At 38.8% G+C, this 21,077-nt stretch overlaps 4 protein-coding genes and 1 pseudogene across 4 annotated transcripts; 3 read left to right on the forward strand and 2 right to left on the reverse strand.

Annotated features, from left to right (window-relative positions):
• Positions 1–479: 479 nt before the first annotated feature.
• On the reverse strand, positions 480–7,711 carry LOC130747532 (uncharacterized; annotated as a pseudogene).
• A 2,022-nt stretch (positions 7,712–9,733) lies between these two features.
• Positions 9,734–10,295, forward strand: LOC130747539 (uncharacterized protein At4g04775-like). The gene is made up of 2 exons (XM_057600512.1): positions 9,734–9,889; positions 9,972–10,295. The coding sequence occupies exons 1-2, from the start codon at positions 9,734–9,736 to the stop codon at positions 10,293–10,295; spliced, it is 480 nt and encodes a 159-aa protein (XP_057456495.1).
• Positions 10,296–10,841: 546 nt separating this feature from the next.
• Positions 10,842–13,353, reverse strand: LOC130747549 (uncharacterized). The gene is made up of 4 exons (XM_057600522.1): positions 12,352–13,353; positions 11,744–12,260; positions 11,134–11,660; positions 10,842–11,030 (listed from the first exon to the last, which is right to left on the reverse strand). The coding sequence occupies exons 1-4, from the start codon at positions 13,351–13,353 to the stop codon at positions 10,842–10,844; spliced, it is 2,235 nt and encodes a 744-aa protein (XP_057456505.1).
• LOC130747557 (uncharacterized) lies at positions 13,208–14,104 on the forward strand. The gene is made up of 2 exons (XM_057600533.1): positions 13,208–13,766; positions 13,848–14,104. The coding sequence occupies exons 1-2, from the start codon at positions 13,400–13,402 to the stop codon at positions 14,102–14,104; spliced, it is 624 nt and encodes a 207-aa protein (XP_057456516.1). The 5' UTR covers positions 13,208–13,399.
• A 1,274-nt stretch (positions 14,105–15,378) lies between these two features.
• On the forward strand, positions 15,379–20,850 carry LOC130717356 (SWI/SNF complex subunit SWI3A). The gene is made up of 7 exons (XM_057567562.1): positions 15,379–15,572; positions 15,651–16,216; positions 18,099–18,590; positions 18,940–19,100; positions 19,230–19,276; positions 20,294–20,454; positions 20,567–20,850. The coding sequence occupies exons 1-7, from the start codon at positions 15,482–15,484 to the stop codon at positions 20,744–20,746; spliced, it is 1,698 nt and encodes a 565-aa protein (XP_057423545.1). The 5' UTR covers positions 15,379–15,481; the 3' UTR covers positions 20,747–20,850.
• Positions 20,851–21,077: the final 227 nt, after the last annotated feature.

Genomic DNA, 21,077 nt, shown 5'->3' on the forward strand with positions numbered 1-21,077 from the left:
AGAGAATGACATTAGGACTAGGATTGTGGGCAAAGGAGATGTTTACTTGTAAACAAACGGTGGTTGTCGCCTAGCATTACAAGATGTGAGACATGTTATTGACATACGTCTCAATATAATATCCATGAGACTACCAAACGAAAAAGGCTATACTAGTGTGTTTGGGAAGCAATGGAAGCTAACACAAAGTTCCTTAGTGATAGCCCTAGGCAAAAAAGTAAGCACTCTTTATGAGATATAAGTCAAACTCAATAATGGGTGTGTTCAGTGGCGGAACTAGAAAATTTGGAAAACCTGGGCAAATTTAAAAACCGTAAATCTACACGGCACAATATATAAATAGTTATAAACCGAAATAAAAAAGACTCGTCATTTTACCAACAAAAGTATAGCTAATTTAGGTTCCGTTTAATTTACACGTGACACGTCCAATAAGACAATACAAGATAATAAAAAAAATGGAACATACCAATAGTGTGCTAAGTAAAACCACGAGGCAAATGCCCTATTCGAGTCTTTGTTGCGGTAAATGTTCGAATAATATCAAGATCACTAAGTGACTTGAATATCTCCAGCTCGATGTAACATATTATCATGTCATTGAACCACTCATTGTTGATCGTGTTGCGCAATTTAGACTTGATAATCTTCATTGATGAAAAAGCTATTTCAACAGATGTTGTCGACACCGGCAATATCAAAACCAACTCAATAAGTTTGTAGACTAATGAAAATAGCAAATGTTTCTCAGTTTCAACCATCATCATAGCCAAACTGGCAACATCATCACAATTAGAAAAGGAAGCATGCCTTTTCACTTGAAGTATATAAGTGGCATGTCACTCCTCTATTGTTCTACGGTCATCATCAAAAAAGTCTGCATGATAAATATCAGCAAGATAGGCAAGCTTATCAACATTAAACTTGGAGAAAAAGTTATTCACGTCAAGACATGAGAAGCAATCAAGCACAATGTTAGTTCTTTCACTAAAGTGGTGATCCATCTCTACACATATTTTGTCAATAGCAACATAAAAAATCTTTGCACGGTAACGGTGAAGATTAGTGATAGTCCTCCCTTCTACCCTTGAACGACCCTGAACCGGTATTTCTTCATCCATATTTGCACCGGAATACCTTTATCACCACAAAATTCTTGGACATCGCCAATTAAATTATCCCAATCACTTTCTCTCAATGTCTTCAACCGAGCTTTAACAACATAAACTAATTCCATGGCAAGCACAATATTAAGATCTTTTTGTTGCAAGATTTTTGAAAGCTCGTTTGTGATTCCAAACAACTTTAACATAAGCTTCAAAATGAAAGCAATTTTAAAGCTCTCCATTTTTTATATCAAACCTGCTGCTTGAGATGGTCCACGTCATTCTTCATCCACCATACTAAGCACCATTGACACAGAAGACCACGTTTGATCCAAACGAATCAAGGTAATATGATGTGGACCCCATCTAATATCCTCGGGTCTAGCGAGGGTAGATGATTGGTGCAAGCCCCTTCCTGTAGATATGTCACCATTCTCAAGACTATTCAAAATATTTTGGTGTTGTATCTCCCTCAGTGCATCCATTCTCTTACAAGATGCACTTATTATGGTCACAGTCAAGGAGATGTACTCAAAGAAATCATGAATAGATGAGTAACTACTAGCAACGGAAACAACCACCAATTGCAAACGATGAGCATAGCAATGAACATAGAAAGCATAAGGGTTTTCATTTACAATCTTTCTTTGCAAACCATTAATTTCACTTCTCATATTTGAAGCTTCATCATATCCTTGCCCTTGTATTCTAGAAATAGATAAGTTGTTACGATCAAGAATAGCATAAAGAGCATCCTTTAGTGCATCGGATGTAGTATCTTTGACATGATGAAGAGCAAGAAATCATTCCACAATCTCCTCTTTGTCGTTCAAAAACCTAAAAATACAACAAGGATAGTTGGCGACATGAACAGCAATAGGTAATGAAAAATACAACTACTAACCTCAACATCACCGCCATTTGCTCTTTGATGGCTATATCACGTGACTCATAAATAAGCACGGATAATTTTCTATCACCAAGATCTACCATAATCATATTGGTAACTTCATGTGCACAACGCATTGCAAGCTCCTTTTGAATGTTACTGGAAGTCATTGTACATTTTTTCCACCACGGCCATAAGCGTCTCTCACTTGTTCATTGGTAACTTCATGTGCGTCTCTCACTTCAAATATTTTGGTGTTGTGTATCCCTCAATGCATCACTTCTCTTACAAGATGCACTTGTTGTGGCCACAATCAAGGATATGTACTCAAAGAAATCAAGAATAGATGAGCAACTACTAGCAACGGAAACAACCACCAATTGTAAACAATGAGCATAGCAATGAACATAGAAAGCATAAGCGTTTTCATTTAGAATCTTTCTTTGCAAACCATTAAATTCAACTCTCATATTTGAAGCTCCATCATATCTTTGCCCTCGTATCCTTGAAATAGATAAGTTGTTACGATCAAGAATAGCATAAAGAGCATCCTTTAGTGCCTCGGATGTAGTATCTTTGACATGATGTAGAGCAAGAAATCGTTCCACAATCTCCCCTTTGTTGTTCAAAAACCTAAAAAAAAATTCAGCAAGGTTAGTTGGCGACATATAGAACAATAGGTAATGAAAAATACAACTAATAACCTCACATCACCGTCATTTGCTCTTTTATGGCTATATCACGTGACTCATCAATAAGAACAGAGAAATTTCTATCACCATGCTCTACCATAATCACAATGGTAACTTCATGTGCACAACACATTGCAAGCTGTAACATCCGACTTTGAGACCTACTAGCTTAGGAATAATTAAATAATAGTTAGAAATAATTTTACATATATTTAGAATTTATTTATAATATTTTTATGACTTAAGCCCTTATTTTTGAGTTAGCAACTTCTTTAGGGACTAAAGTTTGAAACAAGGAAGAACTTAAGGACTTTTATTTGAAAAGTTCTAGAGTTCAGGGACTGAAACGTGAATGCAACACCTAATCCTATTGTTCAACCTCACATCACCATACTTCTCTTCATCATAATTTTGAACATGGTGATATGCATGCATGAAATTTTAATGGCCAAACTCATACTACAAGATCAAAAACTCTATTTTTATGATATGAGTTCTATTGTGGGATAAAGCTTGACATATAAGCTTGGGCCCTCTATATAAAGAGGTGTTGGGTGGAAAATTTTCCACACAATTCAGAAGCTTCCTCTCCTACTCTACTCAATCTGTTCCTCTCTCCCTCTCACACACTCTTTTCTTTTCATCTCTCAAACTTCTCAAACCTGCAACTGCCTCTCTCTCTGCTCTTTGATACCCACTTAACGAGATCACCTCCATTGCGTTCGTGAGGAGGAGACGAAGCCAGTCTTGCCCTCCGCTCGCTCCACCGCCGCACACCGCCATCTTCTCTGGCCAGCTTCGCCGGAGTTCGTCTTGGAATTCGGTAAAAAGACCTTCTCCTGACTCTATTCGATGCTCTGAGTCCGAATATGATGTTTATTTTGCGAAATTCAAAGTCTTTCCTAATGAACAGAGAGCTTTTATAAAATTCGAATTTTGCTCTCATGCATATCCTTACCTTCATGATCAATTTATTCTAAATCATTCTTTGCATTACTGGACATGTATTGATCATGAAATAGGTTCTAGATTATGGTTTTATGCAGCATGTGAGTACAGACCTGGAAAGGAGGGTGTGATGAACAAGTTCATCACCTCCCTTGCTCTCTTTCACGACACGGGAAGGAGGAGCACAAACCAGAGGTTTAAAGCCTCTGGTAGCTCTATTTTACAGCCCAATAAGGTCTTAAAATCCTCTGTTACTGGTTGATTGTGTCGATAGATGAATTATTGATAATTAACCAAACTTAAAAATGCTTAAATTTGACATAAAAATGAGTTAAGTTGCTGTATTAAGGTGTGTGCAGGTTTGGACAGGTTTGGACCAGCATTAAGAGACCTTATTATGGCCTGAGAACCCCTGACTTCAGAGATTAATTGGCTAATCATGTTCAGACCTTGATGATTGATTTTTATATGACTTCAAAAAGGGCTTAAATTGGTTTAACATGGTTTAATTTAGCATTTTACGTTATGTGCTAAAGCTGGACAGATTTGGAACATGTCAATGGACTCACATTAGGCTATCAGATTAATGAATATATGGTTTTAGTGTTTTTTTTATGTTATGGCCTTGGAACTTGACCTTTAAAATCACTTAAAGAGAGCTTAATTTGGACTTAAGTGAACTTAAGTTTGTGTGGATAATTTAAGTATTGTGAATTGCGTATATTGCAGGTCAGGAACAATCCACTTCACTTCCTTTGGGTAAGGGGAGTTTACAGGCTACGAGGATATGATGATTATATGATTCTCTGGCAGGAGGATCGCGTTTAATTATATCTAATTAGCTGTTAATTATCATTGCTATTCGATATGGTTGTAACTTTAATACAGATGTTGTGTGTGAATACTGGATACTTGTATGGTTGATTGATGCATTAGACAGGTGCAGGTTATGGCTCAGAGAAAAGAAATACAGGGGAATGGGTCTTGGAGGCATTATGTGGCAGGAACCATGGAATAGTTATTCAGTGATCAACAGATCAATCTTTAGCTTTCAAACGAGGATTTTGCATTTAGGAGAAATTGATTAGAAAATAATTAGGTGATAATGGCTTAGAGTAATAATAAAACCGTTTATGCATGAAACTGTATTTTTTTGTTGTTGATCACTGAATAACAGGTATTCCAGGTGATGGTTCGATTACGAATTCAGAATGCCTCCAGGATAACTACTCAAAAATGAGTAACCGACCTTGTGTGGTTCCAGGCAGGATAAGGGGGAGATGGTTGAATGATGATTGAATAATTTTCATGCATCGTAACATGAGCAGGTAGGATAAGGAGTAGGAACGTGCGACAACTTCAACCTGAGACCCCGGATGTGCACCCGGTGTGGATGCCCGAGATACCTGAGGTGGCACGTAATACCATGAGTGGTAGTGCAATTGAAAACGCTAAAAGGGTATTCAGACTCGGTAAAGAGTGGGCCGGTGGCGCCATATTCCCGAGTGACGTTCTGAAGTGAGAGGCTTTGAGAAGCCAATGGGCCGAGCAATCATATGTGATATGTGTTGGTTGATACGGTGCCATGCATAGCTTAAACTCATATTTGCTTATGTAATTTGTCTGTGATTGTGTATGGTTGCAGGATGATGATTGATTGCTAACCGAATATAATTATTTGCCTTACTCCTGACTGATATATTATATATAATATATATCTAAGTTGTTTTGTACCTCACCCTTACGCCTTATTTTTCTAGATAACACAGAGATAGCTGGGGGAGATGGACCTTCCAGTTGAGATGATACTAGCGGACTTTTCCTCGCCGGAGGATGGTATATTGACCCTCACACCGATATCTGTACATATACAGGGATGTCGACGTTCTGGTATAGCCATCCCAATAGCCCTGTACCTGGTTATCCAGTTTCTTTTCCTCGGACGTTCAGTTTCATCATGCCCCCACACTTCCTAGCTCAGGAGATCTTGGAGGAGCCTCCGCTACCACCTATGTCGACCTTCGCCGCTCCTTTGGCAGCTGTACCACCACCACTGGAGCCTCAGCCTGTCATGCCCGTGGAGAATGGGCAGGTGAAGGAGGTACCCGGTAGGGACACGAGAAGGAGGAGAGTGGGATGCCCCCGTAGGTGGGATGTGGGGCCTAGCGACAAGAGGAGGAGCTAGTGATGGTGTCTGTTGATATCCTATGTTCTATCTTTTTGTTGTTCTCTAATGAAGATGTACTCTTATGACCGCTGAGCTATTTTTGTGGTACCCTTGTATGATGAGCTCAGTTTAGTAGGACTCTGATGACAGTCGTGCGGTTTGGCTTAGTGATGTATGTTTTAGGTGGCGGCAGACTCTGCGATATAGCCGCTGCAATGATGTGTACTTGTTGTGATGTATATATTTGTGTAGGAGTATGTTATCCCAAACCTAAGTATTACCACTTACACTTTATTGTTCCGCTACGCTTATTATTTCAGGTTTTGGAAGTCAACGCTTAGGTGAAAGTCACACGCTTGGTGTCGAGTAGCAGAGTAGCACCCAAGAGGATAATCGAAGTAGGAAGATAACAGAATAAAATAAAATAAAATAAAAGTACACCGCGAGAGAGTGACGACGTATTAACATTACAACGTGGGGACTCTCTCAAAAGCAGAGTGCTTGGAGTTGCGCCCCCACACAAGCTCCTTTTAATTGTTACCGTGAGTCATTGTACAATTTTTTTACCACGGTCATAAGTGTCCATCACTTGTTCATTGGTAACTTAATGTGTGTCCCTCACTTCAAATATTTTAGTGTTCTGTATCCCTTAATGCATCCCTTCTCTTACAAGATGCACTTGTTGTGGTCACAGTCAAGAAGATGTACTCAAATAAATCATGAATAGATGAGCAACTACTAGCAACAGATACAACCATCAATTGCAAATGATGAGCATAGCAATGAACATAGAAAGAATATGGGTTTTCATTTAGAATCTTTCTTTGCAAACTAATAAATTCACCTCTCATATTTGAAGCTCCATCATATCATTGCCCTCGTATCCTTGAAATAGATAAGTTGTTACGATCAATAATAGCATAAAGAGCATCCTTTAGTGTCTCAGATGTAGTATCTTTGACATGATGTAGAGCAAGAAATCGTTCCACAATCTCCCCTTTGTCGTTCAAAAACCTAAAAAAAATACAGCAAGGTTAGTTGGCAACATGGAGAACAATAGGTAATGAAAAATACAACTACTAACCTCAATATCACCGTCATTTGATCTTTGACGGCTATATCACGTGACTCCTCAATAAGCACATAGAATTTTCTATCACCAAGCTCTACCATAATCACATTGGTAACATCATGTGCACAACACATTGCTAGCTCCTTTTGAATGTTACCGGAAGTCATTGTACAATTTTTTCCACAACGATCATAAGTGTCTCTCACTTGTTCAATGGTAACTTCATGTACGTCTCTCACTTCATAGATTTTGGTGATGTGTCTCCCTCAATGCATCCTTTCTCTTACAAGATGCACTTGTTGTGGTCACAGTCAAGGAGATGTACTCAAAGAAATCATGAATAGATGAGCAACTACTAGCAACAGAAACATCCACCAATTGACATAGCAATTGCAAACGTTGAGCATAGCAATGGACATAGAAAGTATAAGGGTTATCATTTAGAATATTTCTTTGCAAACCATTAAATTCACCTCTCATATTTGAAGCTTCATCATATCCTTACCCTCGTATCCTTGAAATAGATAAGTTGTTACGATCAAGAATAGCATAAAGAGCATCCTTTAGTGCCTCATATGTAGTATCTTTGACATGATGTAGAGCAAGAAATCGTTCCACAGTCTCCCCTTTGCCATTTAAAAACCTAAAAAAAAAATACAGCAAGGTTAGTTGGAAACGTGGAGAACAATAGGTAATGAAAAATACAACTACTAACTTCAACATCACTGCCATTTGCTCTTTGACGGCTATATCACGTGAGTCATCAATAAGCACGAAGAATTTTCTATCACCAAGCTCTACCATAATCACATTGGTAACTTCATCTGCACAACACATTGCAAGCTCCTTTTGAATGTTACAGGAAGTCAATGTACAATTTTTTCAACCACGGTCAATGTACAATTTTTCCACCACAGTCATAAGCGTCTCTCACTTATTCATTGGTAACTTCATGTGCGTCTCACACTTCAAATATTTTGGTGTTGTGTATCCCTCAATGCATCCTTTCTCTTACAAGATGCACTTGTTGCGGTCACAGTCAAGGAGATGTACTCAAAGAAATCATGAATAGATGAGCAACTATTAGCCACGGAAACAACCACCAATTGAAAACGATGAGCATAGAAATGAACATAGAAAGCATAAGAGTTTTCATTTAAAATCTTTCTTTGAAAACCATTAAATTCACCTCTCATATTTGAAGCTCCATCATATCCTTGCTCTCGTATCGTTGAAATAGATAAGTTGTTACGATCAAGAATAGCATAAAGAGCATTTTTCTAGTTACAATTCTTTTGGGTCAGTTCAAATGTTATTGAGCCTTTTAGCCTTTTGGGGCCGATCAGAATAAGAGCCCTCACCTAGAATGTTTGACATGTTAAGATTAGTGAGTTATAATAAGTATTGTCTACTTGAAGGATGTCTTCCTTTCATCTATTTTCGATATTCTTTAATATTTTCCTTTTTCTCGTACTGCAAAAATCACTTGATAATTTCACTTTGCATTCTCCTTTGCTCCTTCATCTTCACATTTTAAGGCTAAATGCTTAGCAATTTGTTCTTTCATCCTTTCTATTCTTCGTTTAGGGATTTTCGGTATATCTTACTTTTTACTATTCCTCTTTACATTTTCTCAAATGGTTGTTATTTGTAGGGGTGTCCTTTAACATGTCATGACCAAATTCCATCAAATTCACACTCATTTGGGTTTTGCCCCAACCGGTCAATATTTAGGACTGGTTAGAGGCGAATACAGCACGTCCCACAGAAACCCCTTACCCACTAGCTTCAAGCATGACTTTGTTGAAACTTTGCACGGAGGATTGCAATTTCCTAAATTAACATTACACAAAGACAATTTAATGTAATTACAAAATGAAAAATATTTATAATTCTTTGGTGAGAAGGCGTTAATTGAAGTCAACATTCAAATTATTTTTGAACGAACCCGAACCCGTCCATCTGTGGCCTTGTCTTTGTTAAACCTGAACCTCATCGAGTTTTTTTTGTTTTTTTTTTGGGTTTTAGGTTTAAAACCGACAAGTCAATATTTAAAGTCGAGTGAAAGGCAAATTTATCTCGTTTTAATCCGTACAGGGACGCTCCCAATTTTTTCGTCCCTTAAAAGAGAACGAGAGCGAGGAAATCAACTTTGATGAAGACCTAAGTTAGATAGCTCGGTTGTCCTCGCTCTCGTCCTTTACAAACTTATCCACTTTCATCTCTCTTTTACGAGAGCACATATGAAGAGAAAAATTAGAGCAATGGCTCGAGCACGGATACATGTTAGATACGTCTCATTTTAATAAGGGTTAAATGTGTTCACCGTCCCTGAACTTTGAGAGAGATCTGGTTTCCGTCCCTCGCCGGAAAATCTTCCTAACGCCATCCTCAGACTCAAGTGTTTGTACGGAAACCGTCCTTGCCGCCGGTATAGCTCCGGCAGCCGTGCACGTGGCCATGCCACGCCATTTAATGAAATGACATGGCATTTAAATAAATAAATAATTCTTTTAAAAATTATAATTAAGCCCTCTGAATTAACCCTAACTAAACTAAATAATCCTAAAACTAATTAACCCTAAAACCTAATCTAAACTTTACTCCTTCAAAATCCCCAAATCCAAATTAGGGTTCACCATCTTCTTTCCCTTTCCCTTCTTCCCTTCTCCATTGAACTGAGGCTGCACCTGCACCATCGATTTCTTTCCTTCTTCATCTTCTCTGTCGATTTCTTCCTATCTTTCCTTCTTGTCCATCGAATCCTCTTCTCCTTTCACACGATTTCCTGTCTTCTCCGTCGAATCCTCTTCTTCTTTCACGCGATTTCCTGGGTTTTCTGGTTCGTGTCCTTCAACCATGAGAAGACCGTGTTCATCTGGTTCTTGTGCATCCTCGAGCACTTACTCCATGCCTCCAGGTGGAATCTGTGCTTGTGGGGAACTAATTGTGTACCTGACATCTCACACTCCTGAAAATCCAGGAAGACATTTCTGGAGATGCAGGAATTTCAAGGTAAATTCTCTCCTCTCCTTTTCCTTTAATCTGTCAATTTGAACTGCTATGTTAATCTGTCCCATTTTCATTGTAATTAAAGACCCCCAAGGACTGTGGTTTCTTCCTGTGGGATGAGGATGCAGGAGTCCAAAGTTCAGGAACACAACGTGTTGTTGATATGTTGAGGACAGAGTTGGAAGATTCAAAGAACAAATTGGATGAATTGAAGAAGAAATTGGAGGATACAAAGATGAAATTTGAGGACACAAAGATGAAATTGGAGGAAAGCAAGAACAAAATTAGCAAGCTTCAAAGGAAGCTTGACTGTGAGCTGCTGAATAAGAAAATGGCCTTTGCAGCCATACTGATTGTTGTGTTAGCTTGGGTTGTTAGCTTTTGCTTCCTTTATGGAAGAAAAATGTAATCTGAGAAGGGAATAGAGGTTATGTTGATGTTTTGGAAGTTATTTGGGTAGGTTGGTTGAGTTTAAGTAGAATCATGTAATGGAGTTTTTATTGTAACAAGTTCCTGAATTCAGAAGAAATGGCAATGGAATTGTTTCTTTTTTCAACATTGTTTTGATGTATATAATGTCTCATTTGTAATTGAAAGGTAAAAAAAAACTAGAAGACACATAAAGTAAAGTGAAAGAGAGAATCTTTGACTAATGTAATGCCAACAACATCAAGCTTCATAATTCAATGTCAAGTGGTCCACACATCCACACATTCAGAATACAAAATGGTTCTAAACAAAGCTTAAGTGGTCCAAATTACATAAAAAACAACAGCAAACACTTCAACCCATGTGCTTCCTAAACTATATCAAAATGTGCACCCATGTGGTGTCAAAAGTAATGCCAACAAACCACAAAATATTCCCACTTGGTCTGTTCACATTAAATATCTTTCAGCCCTCCATTATTGCTCCACAACCGAGCCCTTACTAACCACAACAACCTTCAACCCTCTCATTTAGCAACTTGAGATTGGAGTGCCTGCACAACTTGAGATGGCTCCTCTTGAACAGCAGCAGATCCACCAGCAGATCCACTTCCACCACCAACATTAGATGGCCCTGCTCCATGAACATAGTGCAATCTTGCCATGTCTTGATCCCATTGTTCCCTTAGCATGGCAGGTATTTCATCAAACTCGATCTGATGTTGAACAATATGAGTTTTAATCATTATTTTTTATCAGAAAGTTACATAAATTTGTTGATATGTTTAAAATAAGTTAGCATGTTATAAGTTTACTTACATTTGCATCTTGTGTGGCATTGATGACCTGAGATGCATCCTCTTGTGTTTCAACTGACTGAGATCCTTGTCCTGCTGCAACTGGATCTTGTCCTGGTTCAGACCCTTGTCCTGCTTCTGGTTCTTGACTCTCCACTGGATTTGGGCATCTCCTTGAATTATGGCCATGCTGACCACACCTGCTGCATTTGTGTTTAGCAACAGTCCTGCTGAGTCTTGTGCTACCTAATTCTTCAAAGGGGTCCCTTCTTCTCAGCTTCTTAGGCCTTCCAGGCCCTCTCTTCTTTATGGGAGGAAGTATCTCAGGGTCATTTGTAGGCTGCCATAACTCTTGGCCATTGATAGGAGTGATCTCATGCCCATATGTAGCTTCATATGCAGCTCTCTTATAGTATGGATGCACAAAATCTTCTGGTTTCATCCTTTTACATGCTATGGCAGCCACTGCATGCCTGCATGGTATGCCAACCAAATCAAACAGATTGCATGTGCATGAACTTTTGCTCAAGTCCACCACAAATCCCTCACCTGTTTGCAACATATTGCAGGATTAGGACAGCCATTATCCATGAAAGTAAACAATGTGTATAAATTCTTATTGGAAACCATACCTGATACAATGTGCTTCACTGCAAACCTCAATTCTGAGGACATTGTTGGAAACCAATGAGAAGCCTTATCAGTCTCCCATGCTAACCTCCTCAAAGGCTTAGGCATTACCTCTCCTCTATACTTGTGAAACTTCTCCCTCAAGGTTGCAAACCTTCCCATCAAGTATGTTCTGATCCAGTCCATCATGGTCAGAATTGGCTTGTCCCTTGCCAATAGAATTGTGGAGTTGAATGACTCTGACAAGTTGTTCATGAGCACATCACACTTGGGGTAGAAGGTGAAGTCATGCTTGCACCAAGTCCTGGTAGGTATTCCCATCATCCACTCCCATGCTGCATTATTTTGTTCCCTCAGCTCCAACATTTTTGCTTCCCACTGCTGGCGATAAGTAGCCTTTGCTGCTGCCATCATAATGTTTCTAATTACAACCCCACCTCCAAACCTCTTTTTGAAGTTTGCATAAAGATGCCTCAAGCAGAACCTGTGTTCAAATCCCTCCAAACAGCTCAGTAGCCCCTATTAGCATGTAGACAAGCAGAATTTCATAATCATGTAGTATAATGAAATAAGGATGAACATGATAACAAAGCAAAATAAATTACTTTACCTTCTGTTGGTCAGATATGAAGATCCACCTTCTATCTGAACCAATATCAAGCAGTAGCAGATCAAGGAACCACTGCCAGCTTTCCTTGCACTCTGACTCCACTACAGCAAAAGCCAAGGGAAAGTTTTGGTCATTAGGATCCCTTGCTACAGCACATAAGAGAATACCTCCATACATTGTCTTTAGATGACAACCATCTAATCCAATAAAGGGTCTATAACCCTGAAGAAATCCCCTCTTACAACCTTCTAGACACATATAGAATCTGTCAAACCTAGGTTGTATGCTTCCAGCAGGATTCTCCAACTGCATTTTGCATGTATTTCCTGCACAAACCCTCCTCAGTTCAGCACTGAATTTATATAGCAATGTGTATTGTTTGCTTGCATCTCCCTCAACTATCTGCAAAGCAAGCTGTCTTCCCTTCCAAGCTCTATACCTTGTGATGCCAGTGGAAAAACCCAACCTCATCTCATCAACAACATCATTGAGCCTCATTGTCCTTGAACCCCTCAGTTTCTCCACCAATTTCTTAGCAACAAATTTGGAAGTAGCATTCTTATTGTTGAATACTCTGGCACAAGTATGAGGGCCACTCAATGTCTTAATTGCAAAAGTTTGTCTCCCACCCACTTTGCTACACAACATAACCCATTTACAATCCTTCTTGCAAGTAGCCCTAACCCTGGTTGTGTCATTTTTGGGGAAATAAATCTCCCTTCCCGTGAGAACAGCATGGTCCTTAGCAGCAACCTTAAACTCTTCCAATGAAATAAATTCCATACCTACTCTAAAGTTAAATTCTGCCCTCATATCCTCAGCATGAAACCTCATACTCCTGTTCCTCACCGTAACACCATTATCATCACCTTCAGACATACTATGTAACTCTTCATCTTCCCAAGTAGCCTCCATTTCATGGTCACCATCAAAAGCATCATCATATTGAGGAAGCACATTTTCTGCCCCACCACCATGTACTTCATAGGTACCTTCTTCCATTTGCCTTATCTGCTCATTTAACAAAGCTTCAGCAACACCAACTGGTATGCCTTCAAATCCGTCATCATTAACCTTTGCAGCTCTTTCCTCTTCACTATCACTGAAATGTACAGAAGCTGTGGAATCCTCAGTGTCACTTGATGGATTGAAAGAATCATCATCTTCATATACATCATCAAATCTAGGATGTTTTCCATTCTTCTTTCCAGTAACAACCACATGCACATTGCCAACAGTTGGATCATTGGCAGCAACTCCATCAACAATGGGATCATTGGCAGCAACTTCATTTACATCTCCATTTGCAATGGCATCATTGTCACCACTAGCATCTACATTTGCAGCAGCATCTACATTACCATTATCAACAACGGTCTCCCTTTCATCATCACTATCTAGAAGCAACAATACAGGTAACCTCTTATTGGACTTTGACTCGACAACATTGCTTCTTATCCTATCAGACTTCCTCACTGGCAACTTGAATTTGGTAGGCCTCTTTGTTGGAGAAAATTTTTCAACACAAAAATTATCAAGACCAGGTAACTTCAGTGGTGCATCCACTTGCTTCTTGGATGGAGGTTTAAATGGCTGGTTTTTCTTCTTTGGAGGCTCCACAACCACTTGCTTCCCCTTGTTCTTTGGTTCTTTTGCTCCTCCTTTCTTCTTTGTAGCCTCCACAACCACTTGCTTCCCTCTCTTCTTTGAACCATCCAACTGCTTGTCCTTATTCTTTGGATCACCTGATTGAACAGTCTTGGCTTTCTTCTTTGAACCATCAAGTACCCTGAGGAGATCAATTGGAGTAGCTGGCAGTTCATCAGGAGCATGCTTAACAAAGAGATGTACTTCCCTCCTCTTTACAGCATATTTACCCAACTCTATTGCCTCTTTATCAGTGGACAAAGGCCTGAAATTGTGAATTGCAAAATCCTCGTCTTTCATCCAAAACACCTGGAACTTTCCTTTTGTATACCCCAGCTCAGCAACTACATCAAGACTCTCAAAATAACTCCACCTATCACTATCAGCATCCACAGTGTTAGATTTGACATCTACGTAGTGCAACCTTGGCTCCTCAACAAATTGTCCAGAGTGATGAATAATGGCTTTGAAAGTCATCCTGATAGAAATGCAGATTAATTACATGCAACATCATGATAGAAATAGAAAGGACAAAGGGTTAAGCAACATAATGCTAACATTGGAGTCTACAAATTGATGAACAACAACCCAATGCAAGAATGCATGACCCGACACAACCAAAGCCATACACCATACCAAAATCGTAAGAACAGAGAGATAGGCAGAAATAGAAACCAAGGTGGAAATAGAAACCATGTTGAGCTACAAAAGAGATAGGCAGAGCAGAGGACACACTAACCTTCGTCTCCGTCAATTCCAGTCGCCTTCCTCGCCGTCGCCGCCATCAAAGTTCTTCGCTCTTCGCCTGGGATAGAAAGCTATGTTTCAACTGAGAGAGATTGAAGGGTGGGTCGAGAGATGGGTGAATAGTAAGGGGTAAATGTCAAGTTTAGATTAGTTTTTAGGGTTAATTAGTTTTAGGATTATTTAGTTTAGTTAGGGTTAATTCAGAGGGCTTAATTATAATTTTTAAAAGAATTTTTTTTTATTTAAATGCCATGTCATTTCATTAAATGACGTGGCATGGCCACGTACACGGCTGCCGGAGCTATACCAACGGCAAGGACGGTTTCCGTACAAACACTTGAGTCTGAGGATGGGGTTAGGAAGATTTTCCGGCGAGGGACGGAAACCAGATCTCGCTCAAAGTTCAGGGACGGTGAACACATTTAACCCTTTTAATAATGATATATCATGTAATTAGAGTAAATATTTTAAAAATAAATTAGAGTAAATATTTAATAACTGAGGGCAAAAAATATTTAATAACTATTTAACATGTTGTAATTGGTTTTTGAGGCAAGACATGTTATAATTAAAATTGATAAAAATAATAAAAAAATACAAAACGTTGTGGTTTGAAAAAAAAATAAAAAGCGGCGCACCACCGGCGATCCATGGAAGTCAAATACGTGGTGGTGGTTTATGTTATAGAGTTATAATTAGTTCGCAGCACACTTCCACCACCACCACCGGCGGATCCATGGAAGTCCTGAAAGACCCGAATTCAAACCCGGGTCGGACCGACGATTCCGAATCTGAGCTCGAACTCTACACTATTCCAAGCTCTTCCAGTAAGCACTCTCTTCTCTCTCTCTCTGAACCCTAATTTCACCATTCCCGAAAATCTCTAACCGTCGTCGTTTTCGCAGAATGGTTCGCGTGGGACGAGATTCACGAAACGGAGAGAACAGCGTTGAAGGAGTTCTTCGATGGAACCTCGATTTCAAGAACGCCCAAGGTATACAAAGAGTACAGGGATTTCGTGATCAACAAGTACAGGGAAGATCCTTCAAGGAAGCTCACGTTTACCGAGGTGCGGAAATCGCTGGTGGGCGATGTCACGCTCCTCCGCAAGGTTTTCCTCTTCTTGGAGAGCTGCGGTTTGATCAACTACGGCGTTGGGGAGGCGGAGAAGGAGGAGGAGAGGGAGGATGAGGAGGAGGGGGAGGGGGAGAGGTGTAAGGTTAGGGTTGAGGAAGGAGCGCCTAATGGGATCCGTGTGGTGGCTACGCCGAATTCGTTGAAGCCTCTTTCGGCGCCTCGCAATGCGAAGAGTGGTGGTGGTGGTGGTGGTAGTGTGAGTGGTGGTGCTGGGGTTAAGTTGCCGCCGCTGGCGTCGTTCGCGGATGTTTATGGCGATTTAATGAGTGCTAAGGAGTTGAATTGTGGGATTTGCGGTGATAAGTGTGGTTTTGAACATTACAGAAGCACCAAGGTTATTTTCTTGTTCGATTTAATTTGAATTTTCTACATGTTATCATTATATTCACATTGCTCTTAGTTATGTGCATGGTGTAGTTATTATGTTTTATAGCCTCTTTTAATATTCTTCTGCACTGCACAAGTAACATATGACAGAAGGATTAGTTTATTAATAAAGGATAGATATCTATTGGAGATGGAAATTGGTTACTTGGGTGTAGCATTGGTAGGGATTTTGGTTGAGAATAGGAAGTTGTGGTAATGATTTCTCATCTCACATCTTGTTTCTGGTTGTGAGTAATTAGCAGGTATCGTGAGTAAATGCTTAGCATTGGGTATGATTAGGGGCTGGAAAGGGAAAGAGTCACGAGAAAATGGAAGCGAAAGGGAGAGGGTGTTGATGTATAAATTATTCCAAATTGGGTGAACTTAATGTTTATAACGGTGAATAAGGGTGGGGTGCGGAGTAGGGCATTGCTTGGGTACCAATTAAAATGGGAGGGTTTTTTTTCGCACGCTTCGTGTGACTAATGTATTAAGATGGAGTTTTTAAATAATAAATCTTTTGTGAAATACATTATGAAATCACAAAAAAAAAGACCCAAGTTCTATTTTGAGATTTTGAAAACATATTAAGGCCCCGTTTGGATAAACAGCTTAATTAAGCGCTTATGGTCATAAGCGCTTATGACATAAGCGCTTATTCATAAGCTATTTTTAAAAATTTATTGAAATAAATTAAAAATAAGCTGTGTATAAGCATAAGCTGTTTTTCATAAGCTATCCTGAGTAGCTTATGAAAATAAGCTGAAAATAGCTTATAGCAGACCATAAGCTGTTTGCATAAGCTCTCCCAAACACTGGCATAAGAGCTTATGCTGTCAGATAAGCTCAAATAAGCTCTTCCAAACTGGGCCTATAACCACTTAAATAGAATAAGATTAATCCGGCATACTAATACACTAATCGGGATTTTAGTGGGCCATACCTCTCTAGGCTTTGTTTTTGGGTGGGGAGGCTTATGAGAAGCCCTCCATCGTTTGCGAGTTATTAAAAAATGGGGGAAGGGTTTGGATCTTTGGGGTGTTTCGGAAAGCCCTCTAAAACCCCCATCCAGTTGTTCTTATGAGTTCCCCCAAATTGTGGATTTTTGAACTTCCAATCAAGGGGATGAGTTACCCTCCCTTGCTCTTCCCTCACCTATAAACTCCAAAACAAACCTGAAAGGTATCAAAACCCTCTAATTTCAATGGGTACTGATGAATTTTTTTTTCAGAATATTTTATTATAAATTTATTATCCCTTGTTTAAAAAAACCGCAACGAGATTTTTCCCTTCCATCTCTCCCATCCAAACATGCCCTTAGGATCTTTTGGTTGAGTAGGTGAGAAATTAGATGCTAAAAATCTTGGAATAAAAATAAACTCACACTTGCTTGGTGCAGCAAAAATATAAAAAATAGAATATAGAAATATCAACTGATTTTCTTTGTGCTATCACTCTACTTGAAATTTGAGAACCATTTTCACACAACGCTCTTTTTTTCTTACATCTAGTAAAGCCACGGCATGTGATATCTCTCACATAACTTTGCAACACATTTTAATTCTGTTGATCTGTCCAGCTTTCCGAATAGTGCTTCTTCTCATCCTTTTGCTTCCCGTTTTTTATAACAAGAGTTCACTGATTTTATTTACCTCCCTGATGTTCCCTGAACGTGTGCTGACAGAGCGTGCTGACAGAGCGTGTTTGAAATTAAATAGATTTTTGCAGTATTTTTTCTGCCTCTTCAGGCAAAGTTTATCACATGTCGTTAATCTTTCTTTTTGCAGTTTCACTTATATTCTGATACTAATATTGATTTTAGTTCTTCTATTGTTTAAATAACATGGCAGGACAATTTCACTATTTGTATGAAATGTTTCAAAAATGGGAATTATGGGGAGAAAAGGTCTGTGGAGGATTTCATATTAAACGAGTCAAACGAAAATAGTGTCAAACAGAGCACTGTCTGGACTGAGGGAGAAACTCTTCTCCTTTTAGAATCTGTTTTGAAGCATGGAGATGACTGGGAACTCGTTGCTCAAAGTGTTCAAACCAAGACTAAACTTGATTGTATTTCAAAACTCATTGAGCTGCCTTTTGGGGAGCTCATGTTAGGCTCTGCTCACAGAAATGACAACATTAATATTGCTAATGGCATTGTCAATAATGCAATACAAGTTCAGTCATCTTCTTCTGATCATCAAGAAACCTCAAAGACACAGAATCAAACTCCTGAGCTTACAAGTGAAAAAGAGCCGAACGGAGATGCTGTGAATGAAAGTCCCTCAAAAAGACAGCGTGTTGCTGCCCTTTCCGAGTCCAGCAGTTCACTAATGAAGCAGGTAAGAGATAATCTTGAGTTTTATGTTCCTATGTGATGCTTATAATTTCTGAATTGGGTTGCATTTCCCTTGTTCTTGTGGCGTTTTATCTTTAGTGTAAAAGTTTTGAAAGACTCATTTTTATGTTGGTGCTTCTTTGGTTACGGCTGCTCTAACATATATTGACCTGGGAAAAAGAACATTTGAATATTGATATCATTTGGATTTCATTCATTTTAATACTTACATTTAGTTGGTTATAATCTTTTTCATCATTTCTTTAACGTTGGAAAATAAGGTGTGTCTGTGAATCAATTATTTGCTTTCACCTGTTTTGGGATGACCATGAGTCAATGGTGTCTTGAATCAGGTGGGTTTGATTTCTACTTCGGTTGACCCTCACATCACAGCTGCTGCCGCTGATGCTGCTATTACAGCACTCTGTGATGAAAACTTGTGTCCAAGGGAGATATTTGATGTTGAAGAGGACTATGCTTCCAGTGCAAACTCTCTAATTAGTGATTCAGAAAGGTGATCTACAGTATAAACCGACCAGTAGTGTACTTTTATTTATCCTTCAGATTTTGCTAGGTGATAACTTTTAAATTGAGCGGCTTTATATAATCCTTATACTTGTTTACTTTCATTTGTCTGTGTCAGAGCCCATGAGGTTGAAGGTTTAGAGATGGATAGGTCCACTCAGGCAGGTAAAATTCTAATTGTATGTGCATGAAGATGATATTTTGATTTTCTTTTGACAAACCCTATTACTTGAATACTTGTATATTTGAATCTCTTAAAGTTAATTACTTTATATACATGGAACAAAAAATAGTTGGGCTCCCTCAAGTTAAGTTGTTAAATTATTCTCGGGCATTACTTTTGTTCCTAAATTTTGCCTGTTACACTTCTCAATACTAATGCAAGATCAATTGATCACTAAAATAATGGTGCAAGTAGGTGGATATTGTATTGGAAACAATCTCATGGAGAGAAATAGTTATTAGATGGTGAGTTCATTTGCCTTGTTGCAAGAAAGTTTTGGTTTGTACCTTATTATGGTATGATTCTTGAACGCAGCGGATGGTAAAGGTTCCTTACTTCAAATGAATTAGAAACCTTAAGGATAAAGAGAACTGTTGCGGAAGTGGCATGGGGAGGGGACAAAATCAAAATAATCTGATAGGGATTAGGGAGAGGCTGGCTCTTGAACACCAGTGTTTGTATAATTATTCCATAGTATAATTCTGTTCCTATCATAATCAAGCCCTGAAGAAGATACTAATGAAGAAGAATCCAAAGGCATGTGCTAATCAACAACTTGATCATTCCTTATTTTGACTTATCTTTACCCTTTAACAAGGGGTAATTCATGGGCACCGTTTTACATTTTTCACGATCAAATTTATTATGAAAAAGGTTGTGAAGTTATAACATGGAAGATTGATTTCTCGCAATTAATATGATGATCTTGAAGATTTGGTATGGCTCCTCCAATCTTCACATTTTATTTCGTGTACCACGCTGGTCCTTTGCAGATACTTGATTTGAGGATTCCTCGTAACGTGAGAGATGGATTACTTTATTTGTTCTTTAAATTAACAACAGCATGCGTGTATGGTTCCTTATTATTTGTGCATCTTGTGCTAATATATATGCAACTATACTATGTTGGTTATGAAGTGTTGCTTCATGTCACCTTTAATCTGAGCTTAATCTCACAGAAAAAGATGACAGAGGCCCAAAGGATGACATACCATTGCCCCTGCGCTTAAGAGCTGGCATTGCAACTGCTCTTGGAGCTGCTGCTGCTAGAGCTAAGTTAATGGCGGACCAGGAAGACAGAGAGATTGAACATTTAGTGGCAACTATAATTGAAGCACAGGTTGTTAGCTCATGATTTTATCTATCTGCAATTCCTGCCACTATTATAATTTCTCTGGTCAGGTATCAATCTTGGGGACTAACTAATTTGTTTTTGCTTATTTGTTTACTAGATTGGTAAATTGCAACACAAGGTTAAACATTTTGACGAGCTGGAGTTGTTGATGAAAAAGGAACATGCTGAAATAGAAGAGCTAAAAGATTCTATCTTGACTGAGCGGATTGATGTGCTGCAGAAGACATTTAGATCTGGAATCACTAGATGGAAGGATTATTCTTACGTAAAATCTTAGACTGGTTTGTAATTTTTTATGCATTTGTATAGTCTTAGTGCTCTATGGCGCGTGATTGGAGCATCATTTTTTAATTTTCTAAAAGCACTCCAGTAATCAGCTCACTGCTTACCTTTTAGATACTTTCAATTTCTTGGTTAGGAATTTAAGTTTTACATATAACTTAATTTGCAAAAAAATTGAACTGATTTAGGTATAAAAAGTTGTCTATAATCACGCTGGGGGGCAGAGTAAACATTCGCTTGCCCTTTAATCAATGAGGTTTTGAGTTCAGACATCCTAAGTCTTTGATTGTTGTAATGGTCTACGTTATCAACTATTTATAGGCATA

This window comes from Lotus japonicus, chromosome 1 (assembly GCF_012489685.1).
Source record: "Lotus japonicus ecotype B-129 chromosome 1, LjGifu_v1.2".
Taxonomy (NCBI): domain Eukaryota; kingdom Viridiplantae; phylum Streptophyta; class Magnoliopsida; order Fabales; family Fabaceae; genus Lotus; species Lotus japonicus.

Coding starts and splice junctions, on each gene's coding strand:
- LOC130747539 (XM_057600512.1), top strand. CDS start 9,734: ATGAGAAGACCGTGTTCATCTGGTTCTTGTGCATCCTCGAGCACTTAC. Junction 9,890..9,971: donor GGAGATGCAGGAATTTCAAG/GTAAATTCTCTC, acceptor TTGTAATTAAAG/ACCCCCAAGGACTGTGGTTT.
- LOC130747549 (XM_057600522.1), bottom strand. CDS start 13,353: ATGGAAGAAGGTACCTATGAAGTACATGGTGGTGGGGCAGAAAATGTG. Junction 12,261..12,351: donor TCATATCTGACCAACAGAAG/GTAAAGTAATTT, acceptor ACATGCTAATAG/GGGCTACTGAGCTGTTTGGA. Junction 11,661..11,743: donor AGTGAAGCACATTGTATCAG/GTATGGTTTCCA, acceptor TGTTGCAAACAG/GTGAGGGATTTGTGGTGGAC.
- LOC130747557 (XM_057600533.1), top strand. CDS start 13,400: ATGCCTTCAAATCCGTCATCATTAACCTTTGCAGCTCTTTCCTCTTCA. Junction 13,767..13,847: donor ATCTAGAAGCAACAATACAG/GTAACCTCTTAT, acceptor TGAATTTGGTAG/GCCTCTTTGTTGGAGAAAAT.
- LOC130717356 (XM_057567562.1), top strand. CDS start 15,482: ATGGAAGTCCTGAAAGACCCGAATTCAAACCCGGGTCGGACCGACGAT. Junction 19,101..19,229: donor CTAATTAGTGATTCAGAAAG/GTGATCTACAGT, acceptor TGTCTGTGTCAG/AGCCCATGAGGTTGAAGGTT. Junction 19,277..20,293: donor GGATAGGTCCACTCAGGCAG/GTAAAATTCTAA, acceptor TTAATCTCACAG/AAAAAGATGACAGAGGCCCA.